Source organism: Cupressus sempervirens, chromosome 6, assembly GCF_028749045.1.
Source record: "Cupressus sempervirens isolate cs-2001-9-10 chromosome 6, ASM2874904v1, whole genome shotgun sequence".
In the NCBI taxonomy this organism is placed as follows: Eukaryota; Viridiplantae; Streptophyta; class Pinopsida; order Cupressales; family Cupressaceae; genus Cupressus; species Cupressus sempervirens.
Genome location: NC_143123.1, coordinates 713,551,232 through 713,576,542, shown reverse-complemented (window position 1 = coordinate 713,576,542; position 25,311 = coordinate 713,551,232). Strand labels below are relative to the sequence as shown.

Sequence of the window (25,311 nt, the reverse complement as noted above, 5' to 3'; positions counted from 1 at the left end):
AACCATGGTAAATTTGTATGTAGCTGAGATTCTGTCCACCGTAATATACACTCAACCTAAGTGGAACACAGAGTAAGCTCAGAAGGCTACGTGCGTCATTCCAATCTACCACCCAGACATTGGGTTTGCGACATCTGCAACCAGCTTGGGTATCAATTCAGTGCCCAGATATCTTTAATTGTGTTTAGACTTTCCCTTCACACGGACACAAGTATTAATTAATCTCTTGCCTTTGTGGTTCGAGTATATGCGATGACAGATTTGAATGAACGGTTGACAATTACAGCCAATGCTTCATTATCTTCCATATCAGCAATAATGTTTATTTCTAGTCATGCCTTTACTGAAGTTTAACCATATTGAATTGGAATGAGAAGGATGGCATCACAATTTCATCAGCAACTATTAGCAATAAGCCCAAAAAATGGTGCTCAATATTAATTTATCAACAAAGTTAATAATGATGATATACTGAGTCGATCATTCATACACCTAGCATCCATATTGACGTTGTAATGGGCTCATAATGTTGCTATTCACTATTTCTTCAACAGCGCAAATTATCTTAGCAGGCTTGGGAGTCTCCTACTCTGATACCATGTTAGTTGATTGGATTGCTGCAATATGTAATAGCATTGCCTGTTCAAGGTATATGTTTTCCATATTCAACATCCTCTCATATTTATATTGAGCATAAGTTCTTGAATAGACATGTCTATTCAATTATCAAATAATTAGATTATATAAACTTAATAATTATTATATATATATACATGTATATATATATATATATATATATATATTTCTCACATATAATAAGTTTATATCTCACATAGAATTATATCTCATATATAATTACATGTATATCCATAGAGTTATCCGATAGAAACTACCAAACATTAACATTATTGAATGAAAATTCAGAGTTATTTATGTGTTGAGAGGATTGTTTATTCTTGTGTTGGGAGAACTTTCAAATCAGAATTCCGTATTAGTGTTTCTTTCTTCATATGCTTTAAGATCATCAAGATTCAAAACCTTAAAAGAGAAAAAACTACTAAGGAATACTTGGCCATGCATCAGCTTTAGAATGAAATGACGATCCAAGGCTATTTCAGTAGTATCGGAGTTTGCTAGAAAGTGTTTGACGAAATTTCAAACAACTGATTAGTAAGGAAATTGTGTTTGTCAAAGTTATAACCGGTTGGGGTTATTACATGGAGCATTCACAACACACACACTCTGTGTATTCATTGTCCCCCACCCATCAAGAAACTTAGTATAACAATGCATTTTTGGAACTTAAATATCAATGAAAGAATAATATGTGGATGGTTTTGAAAGAAAACCAATCATTTACAGTGCTTTTCAATAGATGATTGAATTTCAATATCAAACAATGCTTTTCAAGTTAAAGATGTTATTTTCCAAAACTATAGCCTTAGTTCCATGATTAAATTGAAACTTGTCCAAGCTATTTGCTACTGAGCTATACTTAGAAAAGCAGTATCAACTGTTGACAAGCCTATATTTGACAATTAATTATCAAACCAATAACTATTTAATCCTGTAACATGTAACAACCTTTATTGTCTAAAGGATAGTACCATGACCAAAATAATAAGCAACTTTTTTGAGTAGGCGATATTTTCCACAAGTCAATTTATAATATTTTATTAGGATTCAACTGTGTAATTCTTGAGTCAAACTCATTGACCCATGTTTCATGAGTGCTGGTTCACAAGAACCCATCTCTCATGAAAGTGAATGGAACACTTAGTACTCATTATCAAACTAATAACAATCTGATGGCTAAATAGAGTGCTAACATAAAAAAATTATCTCTAAACTTCAAGTGATAATCCACTTGTTTACTAGGTAAAATTATAAGAGATTAACAAAAGGAATAACCAAGCTTTTTTCTTTTAGCTATTAGTTTTACAACTAGGTGAAATGAATATTTCTAAACAAACTTGATAACTAAGATTATTAAAAAATAGCTTAACATAAAGAATACTAGCTAGTATTCTTGTTAATAATTTAATTACATTAACTAGAAGCAATTAATAGATTATTACTAATGAGAACGGCTTGAAACAATTCATATGATAAAAAAAACAATTTAATGATTAAAGAAGTCTGTTTATTAGGTATTATAGTTAGAATTGTATCCACAAGATTTTTTTCTCTACATACCAAAAGATTTCAGGTTCCCCAGTTCATAATTTTTTGTAACATGGCTTTTACGTAAAATGTATGGATGGTAATTCAAAACATTGCTACAGCTTTTAACTGGGTGTTTTGTTACAAAAATTACCTTCCAGTTATAGAAAAAGATAAACAGAAGTATTTAGAGAATGTCTTAATTTTGATGCAGTAGTTTTAAACTTTTACTTTATAATATTACATTTGAATTGGAATGCTCTTATGCTTAAATACTGATATTTTGGAAATTAATAATGATGTCAGGATAGATATATTTATTGTTGTGGTCATGGTGCTGAATGTTGGATATATTGCAGGAAGACATATCCTACATATTCAAGATTGCAGATAAGGATAATTCTGGCACATTAACAGTGGAGGAATTTAATGATGTAATAAAGGATATCCGGATGAGATATCCTCAAATAGATCTTTATTTGGAAAGACAGCAGATGAGAAATGCAACCAAGCTGTTAGAAGGGGCAGCAGACAGTGGACATAATAAGACAATAGAACTCAATATTGAGCAGTTCAAGTCTGCACTTAGTCATGTGGATTCTCAAATGAAGACTCTACCAGCAACTGCACAGGTTATTGTTCTTGTATTCTTTCAATTTATAGTACTCAACATTGAAATGCAACAAATAATTCTGGAATGGACCATTGCTTCGTCTTTGGGTTTATATGCCAATGGGGTTTTTCCAAAGCCTGGTTTACTGGTAAATTCTAAAAATCAAGCATAGAGAAAAGTTAGGCACATTGATCAAATAATTATGAGACAATGTAAGCACACTAATTCCAGAGTGAATTCAAAATGAGAAGTAAACATCCTGTACTATTAAGACAACACCGAAGTTCAGCTAGGATGATTCCATGAGGTTGAGTTGAGAGCATATGGTGAATGTAATAACCCTGTTCGGTTAGGCTTCTAGCAATACCACTTATTCATACATTTGACATTTGAACAAACACTTGGTAGACAACCCAATTACCACTAACTATATGGTATTTAAAATTCCAAACACGGTATCAGAAAATGCAACGTTTGTTCACAAATTCAGTTAACCTTAGCCTTATACATTGCTCAAATAAATATCAAGCACTAGTATATAAATCTGCCATGTGAATTTGCACATTTAAATCTGAAACAACAAATGGCTCACAACAAATCTGAATTTATTAATTTAGTATGCTTCAGACAATTCCCGCTGGCAATCACAAAGATTTTATCACCAGAAAAACCACAAATGTCTAGCCTTGAGAAATCCAAATAAGAAAATACCAGAAATTGGAGATATAAATTACCACACTCTCCAAGATAGAATTGCCATCTTAGCCACAGTCAATACAGTAAGAGAAGACATTGATGTCATGTCCCCACTCTAACTCAGTCTAGCAGAGACATGTGAGTCAGCTTATTATGGGGTCTTGTAGGCTGACAGGGTTGGATAGAGACCCAGTAAGGTTATTCAGTGTTGGGGACTTGGTGTTCTGGCGGTTATTGATCAGTTGGGAGACATTCCTTGTTTTTAGGAGACAGTTCCTATATTTATGGGGTTCATTCCTACTTTTTAGGAGGTATGATCATGCATAGGGTTGGGTTTCCATGAGTTTGCTCTTTGGGTTTAGTTTCAGAGGGATAGAGCTTGTTTTCTAAAATTTAGGAGCATCCCTAGATTTTAGGGATGAGACTGCCAGTGGATCCTTGATTTCTGACTTTAGTCACAGACAGGTGACAGGATGATTTTATGCTTTGTGATGTCAATTAGGCATTTTGTAGCTGTTTGGGTTATATTTTTAATATTTCCTAAGTTAGCGTTTAATAATTAAATAAGGCTAAGTTAATAGCCATTTTGGAGTAATAAGGGGAATTTTGACCTCATCTGGATGCGTACCCCTTGGTGTGATAGCTTGTTGGAAAGGTCTTGAACTTTTCTAAATCTTTCTCTTTGGTCTCAGGGCAATTCAGTGAACGTATTTATGTCTATAGAGAAAAAGGGTCATTTTTAGTAACATTGCCACTTTAAAATAAGACTTAAATCACTTTTGTAACCCAACGCCTTTTGGAGTCACTTTAGGGTTTGATTTGCTTTGGAAGGGGTTATAAGGAGATGGAGGCGCCATTCCTCATTCATATTATGCATTTTAAACTTGTTTACAAATTTGCTCTGCTTGGGCGATTTTATTCTGGGACGCAAACCCCAGGGTATTTATTGGCTGGGATGTAACCCTCAACAGTATTTGGTCTTGAAAATTTCAGTGGTATCAGCTGTTATCAGGGAAGGAGGATGCCATTTCAGCTTGGGTCTGCAGTATTGTTTAGCTAGGCATGATTATTGGTACATGGGAAAGTGTGCCTTGCAGCAGTAGCCGCCATTTGCAGCACTTTGAAATATAGAGAGTCGGATAATCAGCAGCAGACGTATGCATGTTCACAGTCCTTTTCCATCAGCCAGTTTGGCATCATTGTTAGGAAAAATGTACTGGATTCTTTATTCGGTTCTATAATTCAGAGATTTGCCTGGTACGATTTGTATCAATTCTGATTTTACTGCATATTGTTATTTATTTTCAGACTCTTTTCATATCATTTGCTCCTTCTCATTTCTATGTTGAATAATCATCAAAAACGCAAAAACAAACTCTTCTGCATTTTTGTCTAGTTTTGCAAGAAAACTTTAATAAACAGGAAAAACAAAATTAAAAAGAAAAAAAATATAATAAAGCTACAGCAGATCAGTTGCAGAGATCCATCAGGGATCTTTCAGTGGTATCAGAGCTTACATCCTGCCAGCCTGTAGGGTTTGTGAGAAATTGTTACAACAGTTTTTGGCATCTGGGTATTGGATTAAAAGTTTTGATAATTCATTTCAGCATCTGGGTACTGGCTAAAAAGCTTTGATAATTCATATTGGCATCTGGGTATTGGATAAAAAGTTTTGATAATTTATTTCAGCATCTGGGTACTGGCTAAAAAGTTTTGATAATTCATATTGGCATCTGGGTAGTCACTAGTTGGTGGATTGAATACAAATCTATGCATCCTGGTGGAGAAATACACAGGTTCTACGAGCGCAGGAGAAACCAGTGGCAAGCAGAGGCCACCAGAGACACACAGATACCAACTATGGGTGAGGCACAAGGTGCTGCTGGTGACGGCATGCCTACAGAGGCAGAAGAAAGAGAGATGGTGCAGACCCTATTCGCTACTCAGCCCAGGATTGCTCAGGCATTAGACAGATTACAGGATACCTTGGAGTGTTTGGAGATGGGTGGACACAGAGGCAGGCAAGGTAGATCAGTTTCAGTTGCTGGTAGTCAGTGCAACCATCAGTCCCATTCTTCAGTTGGGAGCTCCCTTCATTCCAGTAGGAGGCATCGTCATCATACACCTACTACAAATAGGCCATTGCTTCTCCAATTCATACCAGGTGAATGGCCAGCACAGGTGGAACCACCAGAAGTGGGGTTTCAGAAGTCAGTTTTGGCGGTCACAGCTGAGTGGAGAGCTCTACCTCCTGAGGTTAGGGACGTCTTCCCTCTTCCCCAGTATTGTGCACAGCGTAGAGATACAAACAGGTTCAGGGGAGATCGTGGTAATAGACTACCACAGCAGCAGCAGAATTATGACCTCAACAGAGCTACTGGGAAGATTACATTGGCCCCATATAATGGCTCAGGAGACACTAGCGCACGAGCTTGGGTCCACAAGCTAGACATATATCTTTCATTAAGGTCCATGCCTGAGCGTGAGGCTATTTAGTTTGCTGTGTTGCATTTAGAGGGGATTGCCTATGATTGGTGACACAATGGATTGGTCACCTAGGATCATGCCTTAGTTCACTCCTATGCTGAGTTCACCGAGTGACTCATTGCACGGTTTGACCGTAAGGATACAGAACTTTATTACAGAGAGTTGGCTCACCTTAAACAAACTGGTCATGCAGAAGCCTATATTAATGAGTTCCAGCATATTGCAGTTATGGTACCTGATATGCCCCAGAAATGCAGTGTGATGTTGTTCATTGAGGGTTTGTAGGATAGGCTAAAGGGGTTGGTACGTGCTTTCCAACCAGCTACTCTTAAGGAGGCTATTGATGTGACATTGAGACTGGATACTGTTCCCACTTCTTATCAGGCAGATAAGAAACCATTTAGAGATTCACGACTTGCACAGAAGGCCAATACGTCACAGAACAAAGAAGGGACCTCATCTAAAACTCCTTGGATGAATCAGGAGACGAGGAATGAATTGAGGAGGAAAAACCAGGACACCGTTGTATGGGTAAAGGAAAGGTTCATTTGATTGAGGTGACTTCTAAGTTAGGGGATGAGGAGGTTCCTGATACTGATATTGAGGATAATACAGAGGATGTTGAGCAGTTTTAGGCATAGTTGGAGTTAGACACCCCTGAGCTTGTGGCATCAGTTAAATTAGCTATGGCTACCCTCTCCAATTATCCTAAGTTTCATGCCTTTCGGTTGAAAGGTACACTTAAGGGTAAGCAGATCACCAGTTTGGTAGACACAGGTGCTACGCATAACTTTATTGATCAGAAATTAGTTGAGAGGCGTGGCTTACAGTATGAGGAGTTTGGTGGTTTTGGAGTGAAGGTGGCTGATGGTGCTATCTTGGGTTGTACCAAGCGGATTCCACAACTTAGTATTCAGATGGGAGATTATACTTTGACTGATGACTTCTATGTGCTTCCCATAGAAGATTATGATGTGGTTTTGGGCATGTAGTGGTTACAAGGTATTGGGCGTTACATTATTGATCACCACCGTATGCAATTAGAGTTTCTTTCTGGTGGGCAGAAGGTGATTTTGAGGGCAGCATCAGATGGTGGACCTAGAGAGGTGACTTCTCGCAGGATGGAGACCATCCTTAGGCATAATGATGTGCTTTGGGCTACACACTGTTTGGTTAAATCCAAAACACCCATATCTCAGGATGATCGTGTATTTCATGTGGACATTCAGTCAGTGATGGGTCGTCACGGTAGAGTGTTTGGTGATATACCTCCTGGAGTACCACCAGATAGAGGGTTTGAGCATGGTATAGAGTTGGAGGATGGAGCGAAGCCAGTGATTACTACCCCATACCGTCATCCTAGAGCCTATAAGGATGAAATTGAGAAGACTATTCATGAGCTATTGGACATGGGTTTCATTCGGCCTAGTTCCAGCCCCTTTGCTTCTTCTATAGTGCTAGTTAAGAAGAAGGATGGGACTCTACGGATGTGTGTAGACTATAGAGCTTTGAACAAGAAGACAATAAAAAACAGATATCCCATTCCGCGCATTGATGAGTTGTTAGATGAGTTACATGGGGCTGTCTACTTTTCTAAGATTGATCTTCGTTCAGGCTATCATCAGATAGGGGTACGGGCAGAGGATGTACACAAGACTGCCTTCCGTTGTCACTACGGGCACTATGAGTTTCTGGTAATGCCTTTTGGCCTTACCAATGCACCAGCTACTTTCCAGTCCTGTATGAATCATATCTTCAACAAGCAGTTGAGGAAATTGGTTCTAGTGTTTTTTGACGACATATTGATTTACAACAGTACTTAGGAGGACCACCTCAGACATCTCGAGGAGGTACTTAGCATAATGGAGAGTCAGTCTCTATTTGCTAAGCTCTCCAAATGTGAGTTTGGATTGAGGGAGGTGTTATATTTGGGTCATGTGATCAGTGCTGAGGGGGTGAAGGTGCATGAAGAGAAGATTCAAACGATTTAGAATTGGCCTGTTCCTCGAAACATTACTGAGTTACGAGGATTCCTTGGATTGTGTGCTTATTATAGAAGATTTGTGAAGGGTTTCTCGCAGTTGGCAGCACCTTTGACAGATCTCACTAAGAAAGGGGCTTTCAGATGGACAGAACAAGCACAAGGGGTCTTTGATAGACTCAAGGAGGTTATGAGTACTTGCCCCGATTTGGCACTACCTGACTTCTTGCAGCCATTTGTCCTCGAGTGTGATGCTTCGGGTTTGGGTATAGGAGCAGTGTTGATGCAGAATAGACACCCCATTGCCTATGAGAGTAGGAAGCTGCAAAACAATGAAAAGTTGTACTCTACCTATGATAAGGAAATGTTGGCTATTATGCATGCGTTAGCTAAGTTCAGATAGTATCTTGTTGGCAGCAAATTTGTGGTGAGAACAGACCATAACAGTTTGAAGTATTTCCTAAATCAAACAGCGCTCAATGATCGACAACAAAAATGGGTTAGCAAAATTCAGGCTTATGACTTTGACATCTAATTCATAAAGGGGAAGAATAATACTGTGGCTGATGCACTCTCTAGGAAACCTTCATTGGCTGCCCTATGTTCATTGAGCGAGATTTCAGTGGATTGGAAGGCTCAACTTTTAGTTGAGTACTCTAAGGATCAGTATGCTTGTGAGATCTTGGAAGGGTTGATAGTGGATGACAGATACAGTGTGGTAGATGATATTATCTACTACAAAGGCAGGGTTTACCTTGTTCCAAGTTCTCAGTTGAAGAAACAAATTTTGCATGCTCTCCATGATACTCCTACAGCAGGACACCCAGGATATGGTAAGACTTACAGGGCGGTTTGTGAGAGATTCTCTTGGAAGGGTCTCAAAGATGATGTTTTACGCCATGTCCGTGAGTGTATGACTTGTCAGCAGAACAAGTCGGAGCATACCTACCCAGCAGGATTATTGCAGCCATTACCTATACCAGAACAGAAGTGGACAGGGATCTCAATGGATTTCATTACAAGTCTTCCTAGGGTTCAGGGGAAAGATTGCATTTACGTTGTTGTGGATAGGTTAACAAAGTATGCCCACTTCTTTCCGATTGTGTTAGATTTTACAGCATCTCAGGTGGCTGAGTTATTCTTCAAAGAGGTGTTTAGACTTCATGGTCTTCCCAAGACCATTGTGAGTGATAGGGACAGCAGATTCATGAGTTCTTTCTGGCAGGAACTTTTTAGGCTAGCAGGTACTTTGTTGACACCTAGTACTAGTTACCACCCTGAAACTGATGAGCAGACAGAAATAGTCAACAAGTGGGTTGAGGGATATTTGCGTAACTATGTGTCAGGACAGCAAAAAGCATGGGTGCGTTGGTTGCATTTGGGCGAGTATTGTTATAATACTACGCATCATATGTCCATTGGCATGACGCCTTTCAGAGCTCTCTATGGATATGAGGCATTATCTTTCACTAATTTGGCATTTAGTGATAGTAGAGTACCCTTGGCTTAAGATTGGTTACAGGAAAACCAGGATGTTATGAGATCTCTTAGGGAGAATTTACAGTAGGCTCAGAATTAACAAAAGATGTACGCTGACTGGCACAGGATTGAGAGAGCATTTGAGGTGGATGATATGGTCTTTCTACGCTTACAACCATATCGGCAGAGCACCCTAAAAAGGGGGGGAGCTGAGAAGCTCAAACCATGTTTTTATGGTCCATACAGGATACTCAGGCGAGTGGGAGAGGTTGCATATGAGGTTGAGTTACCACTTGGCAGCAGAGTTCATAATGTATTTCATGTATCTTGCCTGAAAAAGGCCCTTGGACAGCATATTACGGTTTCACCCGAGTTACCTCCTATGGATGAGGAAGGTAAATTGATTTTGGTCCCTGATGAGATTCTTGAGGTGAGGGAATGACGGCTGAGAAGCCGGGTGATTCAAGAGTATATGGTTCGATGGAGAGATCTTCCCATAGAGGATGCCACTTGGGACGGTGAGAGCATTTTACAGCATCCAGCATTATAGTTGCTTGTGGGCAAGCATCTCCGAGAGGGGAGGACTATCATGTCCCCACTCTAACTCAGTTTAGTAGAGACATGTGAGTTAGCTTATTATGGGGTCTTGTAGGCTGACAGGGTTGGATAGAGACCCAGTATGGTTATTCAGTGTTGGGGACTTGGTGTTCTGGCGGTTATTGATCAGTTGGGAGATGTTCCTTGTTTTTAAGAGATAGTTCCTATATTTATGGGGTTCATTCCTACTTTTTAGGAGGTATGATCATGCACAGGGTTGGGTTTCCATGAGTTTGCTCTTTGGGTTCAGTTTCAGAGGGATAGAGCTTGTTTCCTAAAATTTAGGAGCATCCCTAGATTTTAGGGATGAGACTGCCAGTGGATCCTTGATTTCTGACTTCAGTCACAGACAGGTGACAGGATGATTTTATGCTTTGTGATGTCAGTTGGGCATTTTGTAGCTATTTGGGTTATATTTTTAATATTTCCTAAGTTAGCGTTTAATAATTAAATAAGGCTAAGTTAATAGCCATTTTGGAGTAATAAGGGGAATTTTGACCTCATCTGGATGTGTACCCCTTGGTGTGATAGCTAGTTGGAAAGGTTTTGAACTTTTCTAAATCTTTCTCTTTGGTCTCAGGGCGATTCAGTGAACGGATTTATGTCTATAGAGAAAAAGGGTCATTTTTAGTAACATTGCCACTTTAAAATAAGACTTAAATCACTTTTGTAACCCAACGCCTTTTGGAGTCACTTTAGGGTTCGATTTGCTTTGGAAGGGGTTATAAGGAGATGGAGGCGCCATTCCTCATTCATATTATGCATTTTAAACTTGTTTACAAATTTGCTCTGCTTGGGCGATTTTATTTTGGGACGCAAACCCCAGGGTATTTACTGGCTGGGACGTAACTCTCAGCAGTATTTGGTCTTGGAATTTTCAGTGGTATCAGCTGTTATTAGGGAAGGAGGATGCCATTTCAGCTTGGGTCTGCAGTATTGTTTAGCTGGGCATGATTATTGGTACATGGGAAAGTGAGCCTTGCAGCAGTAGCCGCCATTTGCAGCACTTTGAAATATAGAGAGTCGGATAATCAGCAGCAGACGTATGCATGTTCACAGTCCTTTTCCATCAGCCAGTTTGGTGTCATTGTTAGGAAAAATGTACTGGATTCTTTATTCGGTTCTATAATTCAGAGATCTGCCTGGTACGATTTGTATCAATTTTGATTTTACTGCATATTGTTATTTATTTTCAGACTCTTTTCATATCATTTGCTCCTTCTCATTTCTATATTGAATAATTATCAAAAACGCAAAAACAAACAAACTCTTTTGCATTTCCGTCTAGTTCTGCAAGAAAACTTTAATAAATAGGAAAAACAAAATTAAAAAGAAAAAAAATATAATAAAGCTACAGCAGATCAGCAGCAGAGATCCATCAGGGATCTTTCAATTGAATTATTCCAACTAGCAATCGCTTCTAAATCACAAGAAATACAATACGAGAAGCCACCATGAAGATCTCAAAATTTACAAGAAACCAATCTCCTCTATACTTCAGCAATGGAGCAAAAACCTCAGATCAAACCCTTATACCTCAGCACGGGATTTGAAAATCAGAACCTCAGAAAAAGCCACAAAGGCAACAAAAGAAAATTAATATTTAAGCATGCTTTTCTCAACAAATGAGCTTGCAACTCCACTCAAGAAGCTTCACGACACAACATTAATTAGAAGCTTCCATTAGATTCTTTCACTTGGCTTAACTAATTAATAAACAACTCTTTGCAATGATAACTCAACACTCAAGTGAAATTATAACTTTATAATAAGCCATTTAATAATATTTTGGCCACTAAAAATATAATAACTCCCAAAATACTTATCATTTAAATATGTTGTTTGAAATAGGAGTGATACTTATTATTTCTCCATGTGACCAAATGCATTTTCCAAAAATAAAAAGGTCCATCTCAATCAACACCCAACTTACCACAAATAGTAAGTACACAAAACTATGTCCAAACAAAGTCCAATCTGAGTCAAACAAAGACCAACCTATAGCTTACTGAATTGTGGAGAAGACAAGACCCTCCTAACCCAAGCCACTACCTTAGAAGACCCTCTATCCACAATAATTAGCCTGCGAGGATCACAATAATAGGCTAATCCTTAAAGGTCCGATGCTGGCAAAAATGGGGATATTACAGTGAACAAGCCAAGAGATTACTCACTATGCATTTTCTGAATTTAATAAATATTCTGTATTTTTGAATAAAAACAATATGATGATTACCAAGGTGCCACTCAATGTTGCAAACTGTTGTTGTCGATGCCTTAAAAAATTGATCAAACATGTATTGATTGAAACACATAAGAATGCAACACATAATAATGCAAGGTATTGATTGAAACCCTAACACATAATGCCAAGTACATTTTTTAATGTTGTAATGTTACAAATGCACCTATTATGGCATTATTCCTGGACCTTCCTGGACATGATTGAGTCCGATGAATTTATTAAAATGTGTATAATAGGCCTCCTTATATAGGAATGATGATATGAGATAATGACAAGGAGAAGATAACCTATCACCTACATAAGGTGGAATCACATGTCCACTAAAGGTGGATCATCCTCAATTATGCAATGGAGTATGTGTAATGATGACGATGATGTAGTGTCCCTTCTTTTTGGGGATATTAGAAATATTAAGAAGGCAATATTAAGTTTGACTATGTGAGCTGGAAATTGAATATTAAAGGTCAAATTAATATTCCTAGTGGTCACAAGAGGATGAGGAGAGATATGATGAAAAACTCAGAAAGGAAGTCGAAGGGTCACTGTTGCGAGAATAAAAGGAGGAGAGACCCTTTCCTTTTGATATGCTTGATTTATTATTATGATTTTCAGTTCTCTCTTGTGAGTCATTCACAAAGCTTTAGCTTTCATCTAGTGTGAAGACGTAGCCCCTCGTGCAGGCAGGCAGTGGACGCAAACCCATTGTCTGTGGAGATATCATTTCAGGTGTCTCGTTGTGCTTACAGGTTCTTCTCTTATTTTTCAATTTGGCTGTAAAATTTGTGTATAAGATTGGATTGTAGTTAGCTAGTTATTGTATTGCTGTTTATTACAAAAGTAATTCGTAAATACTTGCTTGTTATTAACAGAGACCAGACAATCAATTTATACAAAAGAATGAGGCAATGTTTCCTTAGGAAACAATCGTAAAGAATAGAAACATTCTATTCTAGAGAAAGCAAAAAACAAAAGCAAATGAAAGATAATTAGATATTTACAATAGATAACCATTAACTAAGAATAGACGACTTATCTATTATTGTAATACCCTCCCTTAATGGTTAATTTATTTAGAACACCAAGCTGTTCTCTGAATTTGACAAACTTATCAGGACCAAGAGGCTTGGTGAGAATGTCTGTAGTCTGATCTGTGGTAGAAATATACTGCAAATCCATAGTTGTGTCTTCACCCACTTGTCGTATGTAATGACAGTGAACATCCACATGCTTGGTTCGTTCATGGAAGACTGGATTTCGTGCTAACTTGATAACGCCTTTGTTATCAACAAACAGAGTAGTCGGTCCTGTTGGTGACATTTGCATATCCCTAAGCGTCCGACGAAGCCAAACAGCTTCACATCCTGCCTTAACAGTCCTTCTGTATTTGGCCTCTGTAGAAGAGAGAGAAACTGCTTGCTGCTTCTTATTGGTCCATGTGACTGCACCGGATCCCAAACTGAACACATATCTAGATGCTGACTTTTTATCATCAGCATAGCCTACCCAATCTGAATCTGTGAACGCACTGAGTTTAGGATTAGAACTTCAAAAGTACAGAAGTCCATAATCTGAAGTGCCCTTCACATAATGAAGCACACGCTTTGTTGCCATTCAATGATCAGCCTTAGGAGCTGTCATAAAGCGTGAAATATAGTTGACTGCAAAGTTGATATCAAACCTAGTAGCAGAGAGATAGATGAGGCTGCCTACTAGTTGCCTATATGTAGTATCATCAACGGAAGGAGAATTAGATTTTGCTGATAACTTGACACCTTTCTCCATAGGTGTAGATGCAGGTTTGCAATCCTATATACAGAATTTGTCTAAACAAGGCCCTGGCATATTGAAAAATGAATATACCAGAAGATTGTTGCCAAACTTCAACACCTAGGCAATAATGCATGAGCGCAAGATCAGTCATATCAAAAGACTAGCATAAATTCTATTTGATTCCTTGAATCAAAGATGCTAAATTGCCAGTGATGATCAGATCATCCACATAAATAACCGGAAAGATGATGTCACTGTCAGTAGTCTGGATGTACAGATTTGAGTCTAAAGAACTCTTCTTGAAGCCTTGATCACTGAGTTACTCATCAATTTTTATTTACCATGCTTGAGGGGCCTGCTTCAAGCTATAGAGAGCTTTTATCAATCTGAGAACCTGATGGTCTTTAGTAGTAATTTTGAAACCAGGAGGCTGCGTCATGTAGACCTCTTCATGGAGATCACCATTCAGGAAAGCACTCTTGACATCCATTTGAGGAACCTTCTAGCCAAATTGTGTTGCCATGGCTAGGACTAATATGATGGTGCTCATTTTTGCAGTAGGAGCAAAGGTCTCCTCACAATCAATGCCTTGACCTTGAGAAAAACCCTTCGCCACTAAACGAGCTTTGTACTTATCCAAAGTACCATCTGAGTTGTATTTGATTTTGTAGACCCATTTGCAGCCAATGGGTTTCTTCTCTGGTGGAAGATTAGAAAGGACCCAAGTGTTGTTTTTCAGCAGGCTCTGGTGTTTAGATGTCATGGCCTATTCCTACTCTGGAATTCCTTTAGCCTTGGAATATGTTTGAGGTTCAAACACACTGTGAATGTTGGCCATAAGGGAAAAGTTAACAAAATCTATAGTTTTGCTCTTTTTTCGAGCAGTTCTCGCATCAATGAGCTCATCATTACGAAGATCAGCAAGTGTCTTAGCTCACCCCTTAGGCCGGATAGGAGAATGACCAGCATTAGTACTAGGAGATGTGTGATCAACAGGATCCTCATCAGAAGAATCTGGATCAAACTCAGGTGAATCATCTACAAAGCGAGGTGATCTTGTAGGAGAAGCCAAAGGTGTCTGTATAGGTATCACTGGTATAACTAGAGCTGCAGGAGCCACTGGAGCCCTCCCATCAAGTGGACCTAATGGATGTCGAACTCCCAAATGATGAGCCTGCATATGCTAGTTTGCTAGATCAGGAATAGAAGAAACAGGCATGAAAGGTGCTTGCTGCTCATCAAAGACTACATCACGATTGTAGATGAGATGTCTGAACATCGATCAGGCAGTAGGCTTTGTGAAGACTACTATATCCAGCAAGCATGAGTTTTTGACTCGTGGCATCTAACTTGGTGCGTGACGCATCAAGGATCCAAACAAAAGCAAGGGAGCCAAAAACCTTCAGGTGACTAATTTTGGGCTTGCGACTTGACTAGGCCTCTTCCGGAGTTTTACCTTTGATTGCCACTATGGGTGACTGGTTCAATAGGTAAACTGCAGTGTTAACTGCTTCTGCCCAAAACTGCTTTGGAACATGTCTGTGTTCGAGCATGGAACGAGCCATCTTGGTGATTGTCTTGTTCCGACGTTCAACATCACGATTGTAGATGAGATGAGATGTCTCAACATCGATCAGGCGGTAGGCTTTGTGAAGATTGCTATATCCAATAAGCATGAGTTTTTGACTCTTGGCATCTAACTTGGTGTGTGAGGCATCAGGGATCCAAACAAAAGCAAGGGAGCCAAAAACCCTCAGGTGACTGATTCTGGGCTTGCGACCTAACCAGGCCTCTTCCGGAGTTTTACCTTTGACCGCCACTATGGGTGATTGGTTCAACAGGTCAACTGCAGTGGTAACTGCTTCTGCCCAAAACTACTTCAGAACATGTCTGTGTTCGAGCATGGAATGAGCCATCTCCGTGATTGTCTTGTTCTGACATTCAACTACACTGTTTTGTTGTGGCATTTGGGGTGTGGTTAACTGACATTTGATGCCATGTGTATCCAAGAAGTTGGAGAAAGCATTAAAACAAAATTCCCCCTATTGTCTGATCTAAGAGTAATAATAGATTTCCTAGATTCTTTTTCAACTAAAGGTTTAAACTTCTGAAATACAGGAAATGCATTTGATTTCTTTTTGAGGAAATACATCCACATTTTTCTACTGAAATCATTAACAAACAACAAAAAATACCTGGACCCAAGAACAGGAGTGGCCATAGGGCCGCAGATATTGGCATGAACAAGCTGAAGTACTTGATAAGCTCACCATGAATCGCCACTGGTGAAAGGTTTGCGTTGTTGCTTCCCAACTTGGCATGCATCACAAACTCCAAGCTGTTGAATCTGAATCTCTGGCAAACCAAGAACAAGCTCATTCCGAGCAAGCCATGAGAGATAATGCACATTTAAGTGCCCATATCGTTGATGCCAAAGTGTGCTGACAGAAGATCGCCAAGTAGCCATAACTAAGTCCTGAGAATCACCAGAATCAATAAGTTTGAAAAGACCATGATCCTCAAGACCCATTGTAACAGTAGACTTAGTCGCCCGATCAGCGATGGTGCACTTATGTGAACTGAAGGTGACTGCCAAGTGTGGAGAATGTTGCAGCAACTGACTGACTGAGAATAGATTTAGTTCGATTCCTGAAACGTAGTACACATTAAGGAATATGAGATTCCTCCCAGCAGACTGAATTTGAATGTTGCTTTTATCGACAACCGTGTACTCTTCTCTGCCACCAAAAATAACTGAGTCTGAATAAGGCTGGTAGTTAGTAAACTAGTCTCTGCGGTGAGTGAAATGACAAGAGGCACCTGAATCAATGTACTAGGTAGATGACTTAATATGATCTGCAGGTCTTTTAGCCATGAAGGCATAAAAGGTAGATTCTGCCTGCTAAATGTGCTTTGCACTGTTCGCTTTGGGTTGCGAACTTGATTGCTTAGACTGTGCAACTAAACATTTCTGACATTCAACCTTCTTGCATCCAAACTTGTGGCAGTAGTTGCATTGAATGTTTTTCTTTCTGGAACCATCTGATTCTGGAGCAGAAGACTTTTGCTGAGAAGGCTGCTGAAACTTGCCTTTATCCTTCTAAAAGGATTTTGCAGCAAATTCTTGCTAAGTGGAGGTGGAATTGGAGCTGCTACCAAACTGTTGTTTCCATCGATCTTGTTGAAGCAACAGTGTGTAGAGATCAGTGAACCTCAGATCAACACTAGAAGATGTGATGTTGAGTCTTGATAAAATGCTCATAGGATTTTGGTAAACTTCGAAGAGTGATAACCACAATATCCCCTTCCTCCATCTTGCAACCGATGACAAGTAACTGATCATAGATTTCTTGATTCCGATTCAGGTGTGCCTGGAGCGAGGTGCGCTCATCCATGACAATAGAAAACGAAGTGTTTTTAAAAAAGAAGGCTCTACTTTTTTCAGAAGTCTTATGAAGACCTTTGAGATGTGTCCAGATCTCGATAGCTGTCTTGTCGGATGGAATTTGAAAATGTTGATCATCAACCACAGATAACTTGAGAAGCATCATTGCATCTCGATTATTCAGATCCCATGTATCTTGATCAGGAATCAGAGAAGTCGGATGCTTCGTAACACCCAAAACAAGTTGATTAGTGTTCCGATATTCAAAAATTGTGATGATTCATTGCTTCTAGGTGCCATAATTTCAACCATTGAATTTGGAGTTATGCTCGAGCAGAATATTTGTGAGAGATGCCATGGCACGTTTTTCAATAAAAAATTGTGAAAATCTGTGAAGACATGTTCTTCGAGGCAAAAATACAGAAGACCCAGAAAAATTGGAGAGGGACCCAAAAGAGAGCTTAAAAACCCCAGAAGGAATATGCTGTTGTCTCAAAAATTGAGGCACCCAGAAAAACAAACAACCCAATTGAGCTCTCAAAAACTGCACCAAGAGTTTGCAAGCAAAAAAATTTTCAAGCGCAAGATTTAGGGTTTTGAGCAAAATCCTAGCCGGCGGCTTAGAAGGTCGAATTTGCAAAAAAGAATGGTGATTTTCTGGAAAAAATGGTCGATTTGGTAGTAGCAGGTTTTAAAAAAAAAAACATAGAGCCGTCTGAAAATGTCAAACAAGAACGACTGTGTTTGACCTCCAAAAAAATGGCGGATTTGGCAGGAGCAAGCGTTTTTTGTAAAACATAGAGTTATGAGTTGGAAAAAATCACGTGGGTGCAGGTTGGAGCCGTGATTTTTTTTCTAGTTGCGAGTTGAAACAAAGACCAGAGCCATGAAAAAATGACTTTTTCACTAGCAGTTATCAGTCATGTGACCAGGAGGAAAAACGACTGCAAAATTGATGGATGTCGTGATTTTCCAATCATGAGTTGCAGGGAAAAAATTGCGATTTGGAGACGATTTGCAAAGAATAGAACTTGCGATTTTTCGAATACATGATTTGCTTCAAACCCTAGTTTGTGATTTTAGGCTGATTTGAGTTTTTGTAAGCAGAAAACCCTAGGCGGGTTTTAGAGAAGTTAATTGAAAAAATTTTGAAAAAATTTAAACAAATAATTTCAAGAAGAAATTATAATATTTTCCAAAAAAAAAAAAGTATTAGCTTTGGTACCATATTACGGAAGTAATTGGTAAATACTTGCTTGTTATTAACAGAGACCAGACGGTCAATTTATACAAAAAAATGAGACGATGTTTTCTTAGCAAATGATTGTAAAGAATAGAAACATTCTATTCTAGAGAAAGCAAAAAACGAAAGCAAACTAAAGCTAATTAGATATTTATAATATATAACGATTAACTAATAACAGATGACTTATCTGTTATTGTAATACTGTTGTATAATACAATAAGGTTTAGAAATTACCTGGAAGTTGCTGGTTATTATATTGCTGCTGTACAATGCAATAACGTGCTTCCGGATTGTTGAATGTTGTTGGTTTAGTGCTTTTGATTTTTACTGCGTTTTCATATGCTTGAGACTTTAATATCATTTTGAAAAAGGCAGATTAATTGGAAAGAGTTCGGGTTTTAATTGTGGTTTGTATTTTCATCTGCATGTGGATGTATTTCTGAATATATTATTTAAGAATGAGTTTGAGAAAATATATATCTGGGTTATCATTTGTTATTCATATTGCTGGTTATTTGTTAACTGGGTTTGTACTATGAGATTTACATTAAAGGTAAAACGAAAAAATCTGGTTCAAGACAGTATAGCGCTGGTTGGGTTTATTGCAGTGCTGTTACGGGTCATTAGAGTGGTATCAGAGCTGGTCTTCCTGCCAGCCTGTGAACTTATAACAGAGACAAATTTATAAAAATTTGCATACCTAAGTTCGTTTCAGGAGGAATAGAACTAAGGAGCATATGCAATGCTGAGCTTTATATTTACATCAGTCATGATCATTGAGTAAGCAATTCAAGTCTGCGCTGTGGGTCTAGAAATTTTCTTGGTGAATATATTGAGCCTGAAGATTAAATCTTTATATAAGTTTTGCTTACTTTTCCCAAATTTGGTAAATATTTTGGCAAATACATTGGAATGGATTAACCTTCATCTTGAAGCGGGCATCGCTATGGGATCAGATTTACTGAGGAATAAAGGTTTTAGTACAGACGGTGATTGTATCAATTAAAATGCTCAAAATACTTGGAAAAAGAGGAGAAGTTATGTAACATTCAGAACAAGTTCTAAGATAACAAGAAGTGGATACAGTTTGGAATCAACAGAGCAACAATCAATGATTGACTAATATCTACACAGTGGAGAAAAGAGGACAATAGTAGAAGAATTTTATCACAAATGGACAAAACAGAGATAATTGAAGGAGTAAATCATAGAGTTAACGTGGCATTTAGACAAGTAAATATTTAACGGTGTTTCATGGCTTACACCAGTAACGAGTTAGAATTGGCATTCACACATCTGAGGCAGCAATCATGTCTAAATCGGTATAGAGTTTGGAAGACTTGATGATATTGCAGTGCGGTGGATTTCGGGCACAATATGCATTTGTAGACGACAGACTGGTTGAGTCTTGGTAGTGGCGTCGGGACTTATCTCCACTTCAGGTCCTGACCACCCTTAGCATACGTAGAAATCACAAAGTGTCAAAGGAGAAAGGGCTATATTATTCCGCAGTTGTTGCCAAGGACATTAAATTTCTTGTCGTAGAGTCTATCAAGAAATTAATATTTCTTGCAAAGAAATACTAGCTAATCCATTTTGGAGGGGCCGTGATGGGTTTAAAATTATTAAAACATTCACCAATAAACTTCAGCACTATTTGCTATTGTCGTTACTGATTTGTGTAAGAAGATTCTTGACTGACATTTCGACTTACTAATTTGTATTTGTTGAAAGATGGAAAACTTCCGTTACTAATAACACTTTACGGATGTACAAAAAAGTTGTGGTTCTTTATGTATGGAGAGACGTTTCACATTCTAGAGTTGTTACAAAAAGAGTGCTTGTTCGAAGCCTTCAGGTAAGACAATCATCAATAACTGAGCAGGAGTTGTTGCTCTAAATCGAAGCGGAAGCTATAGGAGCATCTTTGTTCCTCAATAGAAGAAGATTGTAACGCAAGTGGGAGTGACTTTTCACGTTTGGAGAGAAGTGGTAAAATAGATTTTTGCCTGAACACTACAGTCTTGCAATATCTGAATGAGCTTTATTTTTGGCATCTGACAAAGTAGTGATTTAAAAGGATAACAGAAGCGTTACTTTCCAGGATTTGGGAGAGAAGTAACGTTTCTACCGCATGACATTCCACGTCAGAGTTATAATCTGGGAACGAAGGAATTAATTAACCGAGCAATGGGGAGATGAATAATTTATAAATGTGCTGGAGAATTGAAATTCTGATGGCAAACATAAGAAAATTTATGATGTCCATGAAATTTGTTGGAAAGATAAGGGATTTCATCAAGATGCAGTGAGCTTTCTATCGTCTCTCAGCCAAAATGCTAAGGCCCAGAAGTTTGCAAACAATACTGGCCACTTGCTGGCACATAGTGGATCACCAGGAAATAAGAAAAATTGTCATGGTCCAAATCCAATTCCTTCCATTGAAAATGATAACACAAGGATCTCCAAAGAAAATGAAAGGTTGAAAAAGAGTCTGCAAGATTCCTAAGTCAACAATTGAGGAACATTAACACAAAATATTGTCAATGGGCATATAAACAGAAGAACTAGCCATGGAAATGGAGACACTGAAGAAACAACTTGTAAAGGAGGTTAAGCAGGGACGAGAGTTTGCATTTGAAATTTCCTCGCTCAAGATAGAGCGAGATAACATCAAATCAGAGTTTGAGCAAATGAAGGCTTTAGGAGTAGGTAGTGAAAAACAGATAAATATAAATTTGGCTTTGCAATTACAGAAAACACAAGAATCAAATTCTGAGCTGCTTCTAGCTGTTCAAGATTTGGAAAAATTGTTAGAGAAGAAAAATAAAGAGATCAAAGATCTCTCTAACAGAGCATGTGATATTACAATATATGGTCAAAATAATCAGGCAAGAACTTTCCAGGATATAGAGACAGAATGGCTAAAAAGGTTATCATCTTCAGAGCAGAAAATCAGAGAATAACTGACAAAATTATTCTGAATGGCCATAACATGTCCTTTGATTCCTTACAAGATGACATGAAGATCTTGAAAACAGCATTCCAAGAGGCTAAACTAGGAAGCACCATGATTTATAAACTGAATAACGAGGTAGATATTACAAATAAGAGCAATTCTGATCATAAATATAACTTAAAAGTGTTCTTCAAGGAAGGCCTCTCCTCTTAAAAATAATGAAAGCAACCTAGAAGGAGAAGAGCATTTTGTGAAAAAAACACAGTATTATTCAGATGACAAGAAGAGATTACAATACAACCAGTCTTATCTGCAAAGAACTGAATCTGATCTAGATCATTTACATGATAAGATTTTGCAGCTTGATAAAATATGTATAGAAATGGCCAAACAAGAGAAAGAAAATACAAAAAGGACCTTAGAAGAGAAAACATTGAAGTTAATCAAGGAAACAGCAAGGCTTAAAATGCGACACCCTGAAACAAAGCTAGAACAGAAAGCAACTTCCTTAAAATTGGAGGATATATGAGAAAAGAATGAAGATGCTTCAGCAGTCATGCCAAGTGTTCAGCAAAGCGAAAATCAGAAATGGTATTTTAAAACAGAGGTACTTAGTTTGTATGATGAGTACAAAAAACTTCCCCCGAAGATTCAAAAGGAATTAGCCTTCAACGATCTCATAGAGTTCCATCCAAAACTCCAAAACAAGACCGATTTGGCAAAAATGAAGTACCTTGAATTAGCTCATGATCTCCTTGCAAAAGACTAGTGCAAAACTATGTGTGATGAATTTTCAGCAGACCAAAATCATCTAATAGGGGACCTTGAAAAGGAAGAGCAGTCAACCCATATTGATTTACAGCGTTCTAGTGACCATGTAGAAGATGATACCCAGGATACAAGTTTTTATGTTGGTGAATTGGAGGTTAGTGTTGACAAACAGGCGGATGAGGGCAATTGCACATGAGGTAATAACAGATTGGAAATTTTGTGTGATGAACCATATATTATTAACGCCCATGACAGAAATTCAGAGGAACATACCGAGATGACCCTACAAAACGATGAACCGCTTCGAAATGACAGTCATGAAATGCATACCTTAAGGAGCCAGTTGAAGGTACAGGAAGGCACAAAGGGAAGAGAAAGGAGTTTGGCCTATTGCTGATCTGTAGGTGGTCAAAATAACTCTTGAATCCATGAAATCAGAATATTTGTATTTGCTTTATGACAGGGATAACCTTTTTAAGGTTGCTGAAACACATTTTGATCAACCAAAGAAAGAAAGGAACGAGATTAAGGAGCTCAATAGAGAGCTTAGGGAAATATAGAAGGCATTAAATAAGGCCCGATTTTCCCTCAAGGAAGCAGAAAATCAGATTAGGATCACGAACCACTCTCGAGAACATGAGGGTAAGATGAGGTAAGAGTTTTTAAAAGAAGTCATTGTTGAGCTTGATAGCATTCAACAAACTTATGACTTGGATAGTTGCCCTAAAAGAACAAGTACGAAAGTTTTAGATCATATTCAGCTTATCAATAAACCCGTGTTTGAAGTAGATGCTGATTGGAATTCCGATAATCCTCTCTTCGAGATAAACAAGGCCTGTCCTTTTGATTATCAGGAGGAAGATGATGCTGATTTCTAGATATGGAATCCTAGTATGATTCCTAGCATGGAATATAGGTCTTAGGATGGAAATGATGATTTTACTGCGGTTGTGCATCATAGGAACAATCCACTTTGGGTTCTTGATTTCACACCATTCAGGAGTTGCTTGGGTTATTTACATCAGCCCTTGGATAGCATTTGGTGTAGTTTTGAGGAGAGTTATACCTTAATCATAGGGAATGCTCTTTCAGTTGCATTCTTATTCATAGTACCTATGTACCCAGAGGTTATCCAGATTGATGATGATAGTATGGTATTTGATGTACCCAGGGTGTTACTTTCAGTTTTTGAGTGGCTTGTGTATTTCTTCATCTATTTAGGTCGGGTTATCATCTATTGGGTTATGCATAGTTCACTGATACATTTCTATCTTGTCATATCAGCTGGTTACGACAACAAAGTTTGGGATCCAAGTGTTGGCAGATTGTATCTATGGTTGGACGAGGATTTTATTATGGTCCTATTTAGTTTGAGGTTGACTATGGTGATGATCAATGTTGATCAGTTTATAGGCACAACATTTCTTCGTAGAGTAATATGGGATCCAGGGATTCGATTGACAGGTGGTTTGCAGAGTGGTACCGTGCTTCACAGTTTGGCCGGGTTTCTTGTTAGTTTAGGCTACTGGGTTAACTACAGATTTATATGGGATTTGGGTACATATTGCTTGAGGGCAAGCAATCTCAAGGAGAGGAGATTTGTAATGTCCCTTCTTTTTGAGGACATTAGAAATATTAAGAAGGAATGTATTTACAATATTAAGTTTGACTATGTGAGCTGGAAATTTAATATTAAAAGTCAAATTAATATTCCTAGTGGTCACAAGAGGACGAGGAGAGATAAGATGAAAAACCCAGAAAGGAAGTCGAAGGGTTACCATTGCGAGAATAAAAGGAGAAGAGACCTCTTCCTTTAGATATGCTTGATTTATTATTCTGATTTTTAGTTCTCTCTTGTGAGAGTCATTTAGATAGCTTCAACTTTCAGCCAATGTGAGGATGTAGCCCCTCATGCAGGCAAGCAGTGGACGCAAACCCATTGTCCGTGGAGATATCATTTTAGGTGTCTCGTTGTGCTTACAAGTTCTCTTATTTTCCAATCTAATTGTAAAATCTGTGTATAAGATTGGATTGTAGTTAGCTGGTTATTGTATTACTGTTGTATAATACAATAACATTTAGAAGTTATCTGGAAGTTGCTGGTTATTATATTGTTGCTATACAATGCAATAACGTGCTTCTAGATTGTTAAAATGTTGCTGGTTTAGTGCTTTTGATTTGTACTATGTTTTCGTATGCTTGAGACTTTAATATCATTTTGAAAAAGGTAGTCTAATTGGAAAGAGTTCGGGTTTTAACTACGGTTCGTATTTTCATCTGCATGTGGATGTATTTCTGAATATATTATTTAAGAATGAGTTTGAGCAAATATCTATTTGGGTTATCATCTGCTATTCATATTGCTGGTTATTTGCTAAGTGGGTTTGTACTTTGAGATTTACATTTAGCGAGAACAACAAAAAGTCTGGTTCAGGACAGTACAGTGCTGGTTGGGTTTATTGCAGTGTTGGTACGGGTCATTAGAGATGATAATGTGATATGTGCACTAAAGGTGGAATGAGATAACAAGTATCACCACCTACAGTGGAATTCTCCTACATCATGTGCTTAATTGAGGTCAAAGTCCTAGGTGTCTCAATGGCAAACTACTATGCAATCCATTATACTAAGTAAGCTTAAGTAAGTATAATTAGTGAATATTTAATTACAACAACACCCCCCCTCCCCTCTTGAAGTGCAACTTAGGGGAATGTACTTAAATTCACAATGCAAGATGGGTCCCGGCTATTAGGCCATTTTACGTATTCATGTACAATATGCAAAGAAATACAAAAAATGCAATCTCTCATTGAGTGGAGAAAGAGAAAAAAACCTCACGGGAAAAACCCTCCACCAAAAAAAGAGGTGAAAATACACAATGCATGAATGGATGGAGTACTCAAGACCACCCAAGAACTA

The 25,311-nt window shown here is 38.2% G+C and overlaps 1 protein-coding gene across 1 annotated transcript in view; it reads left to right on the top strand.

The window, feature by feature from the left end:
* Positions 1-25,311, top strand: part of LOC149554274 (external alternative NAD(P)H-ubiquinone oxidoreductase B1, mitochondrial-like) — a 123,438-nt gene that overhangs the window by 57,795 nt on the left and 40,332 nt on the right. Inside the window, exon 7 of the mRNA XM_089789494.1 lies at positions 2,523-2,795. Within this exon, the coding sequence (XP_089645620.1) occupies positions 2,523-2,795 (273 nt within the window). The remainder of the gene's footprint in view (positions 1-2,522; positions 2,796-25,311) is intronic.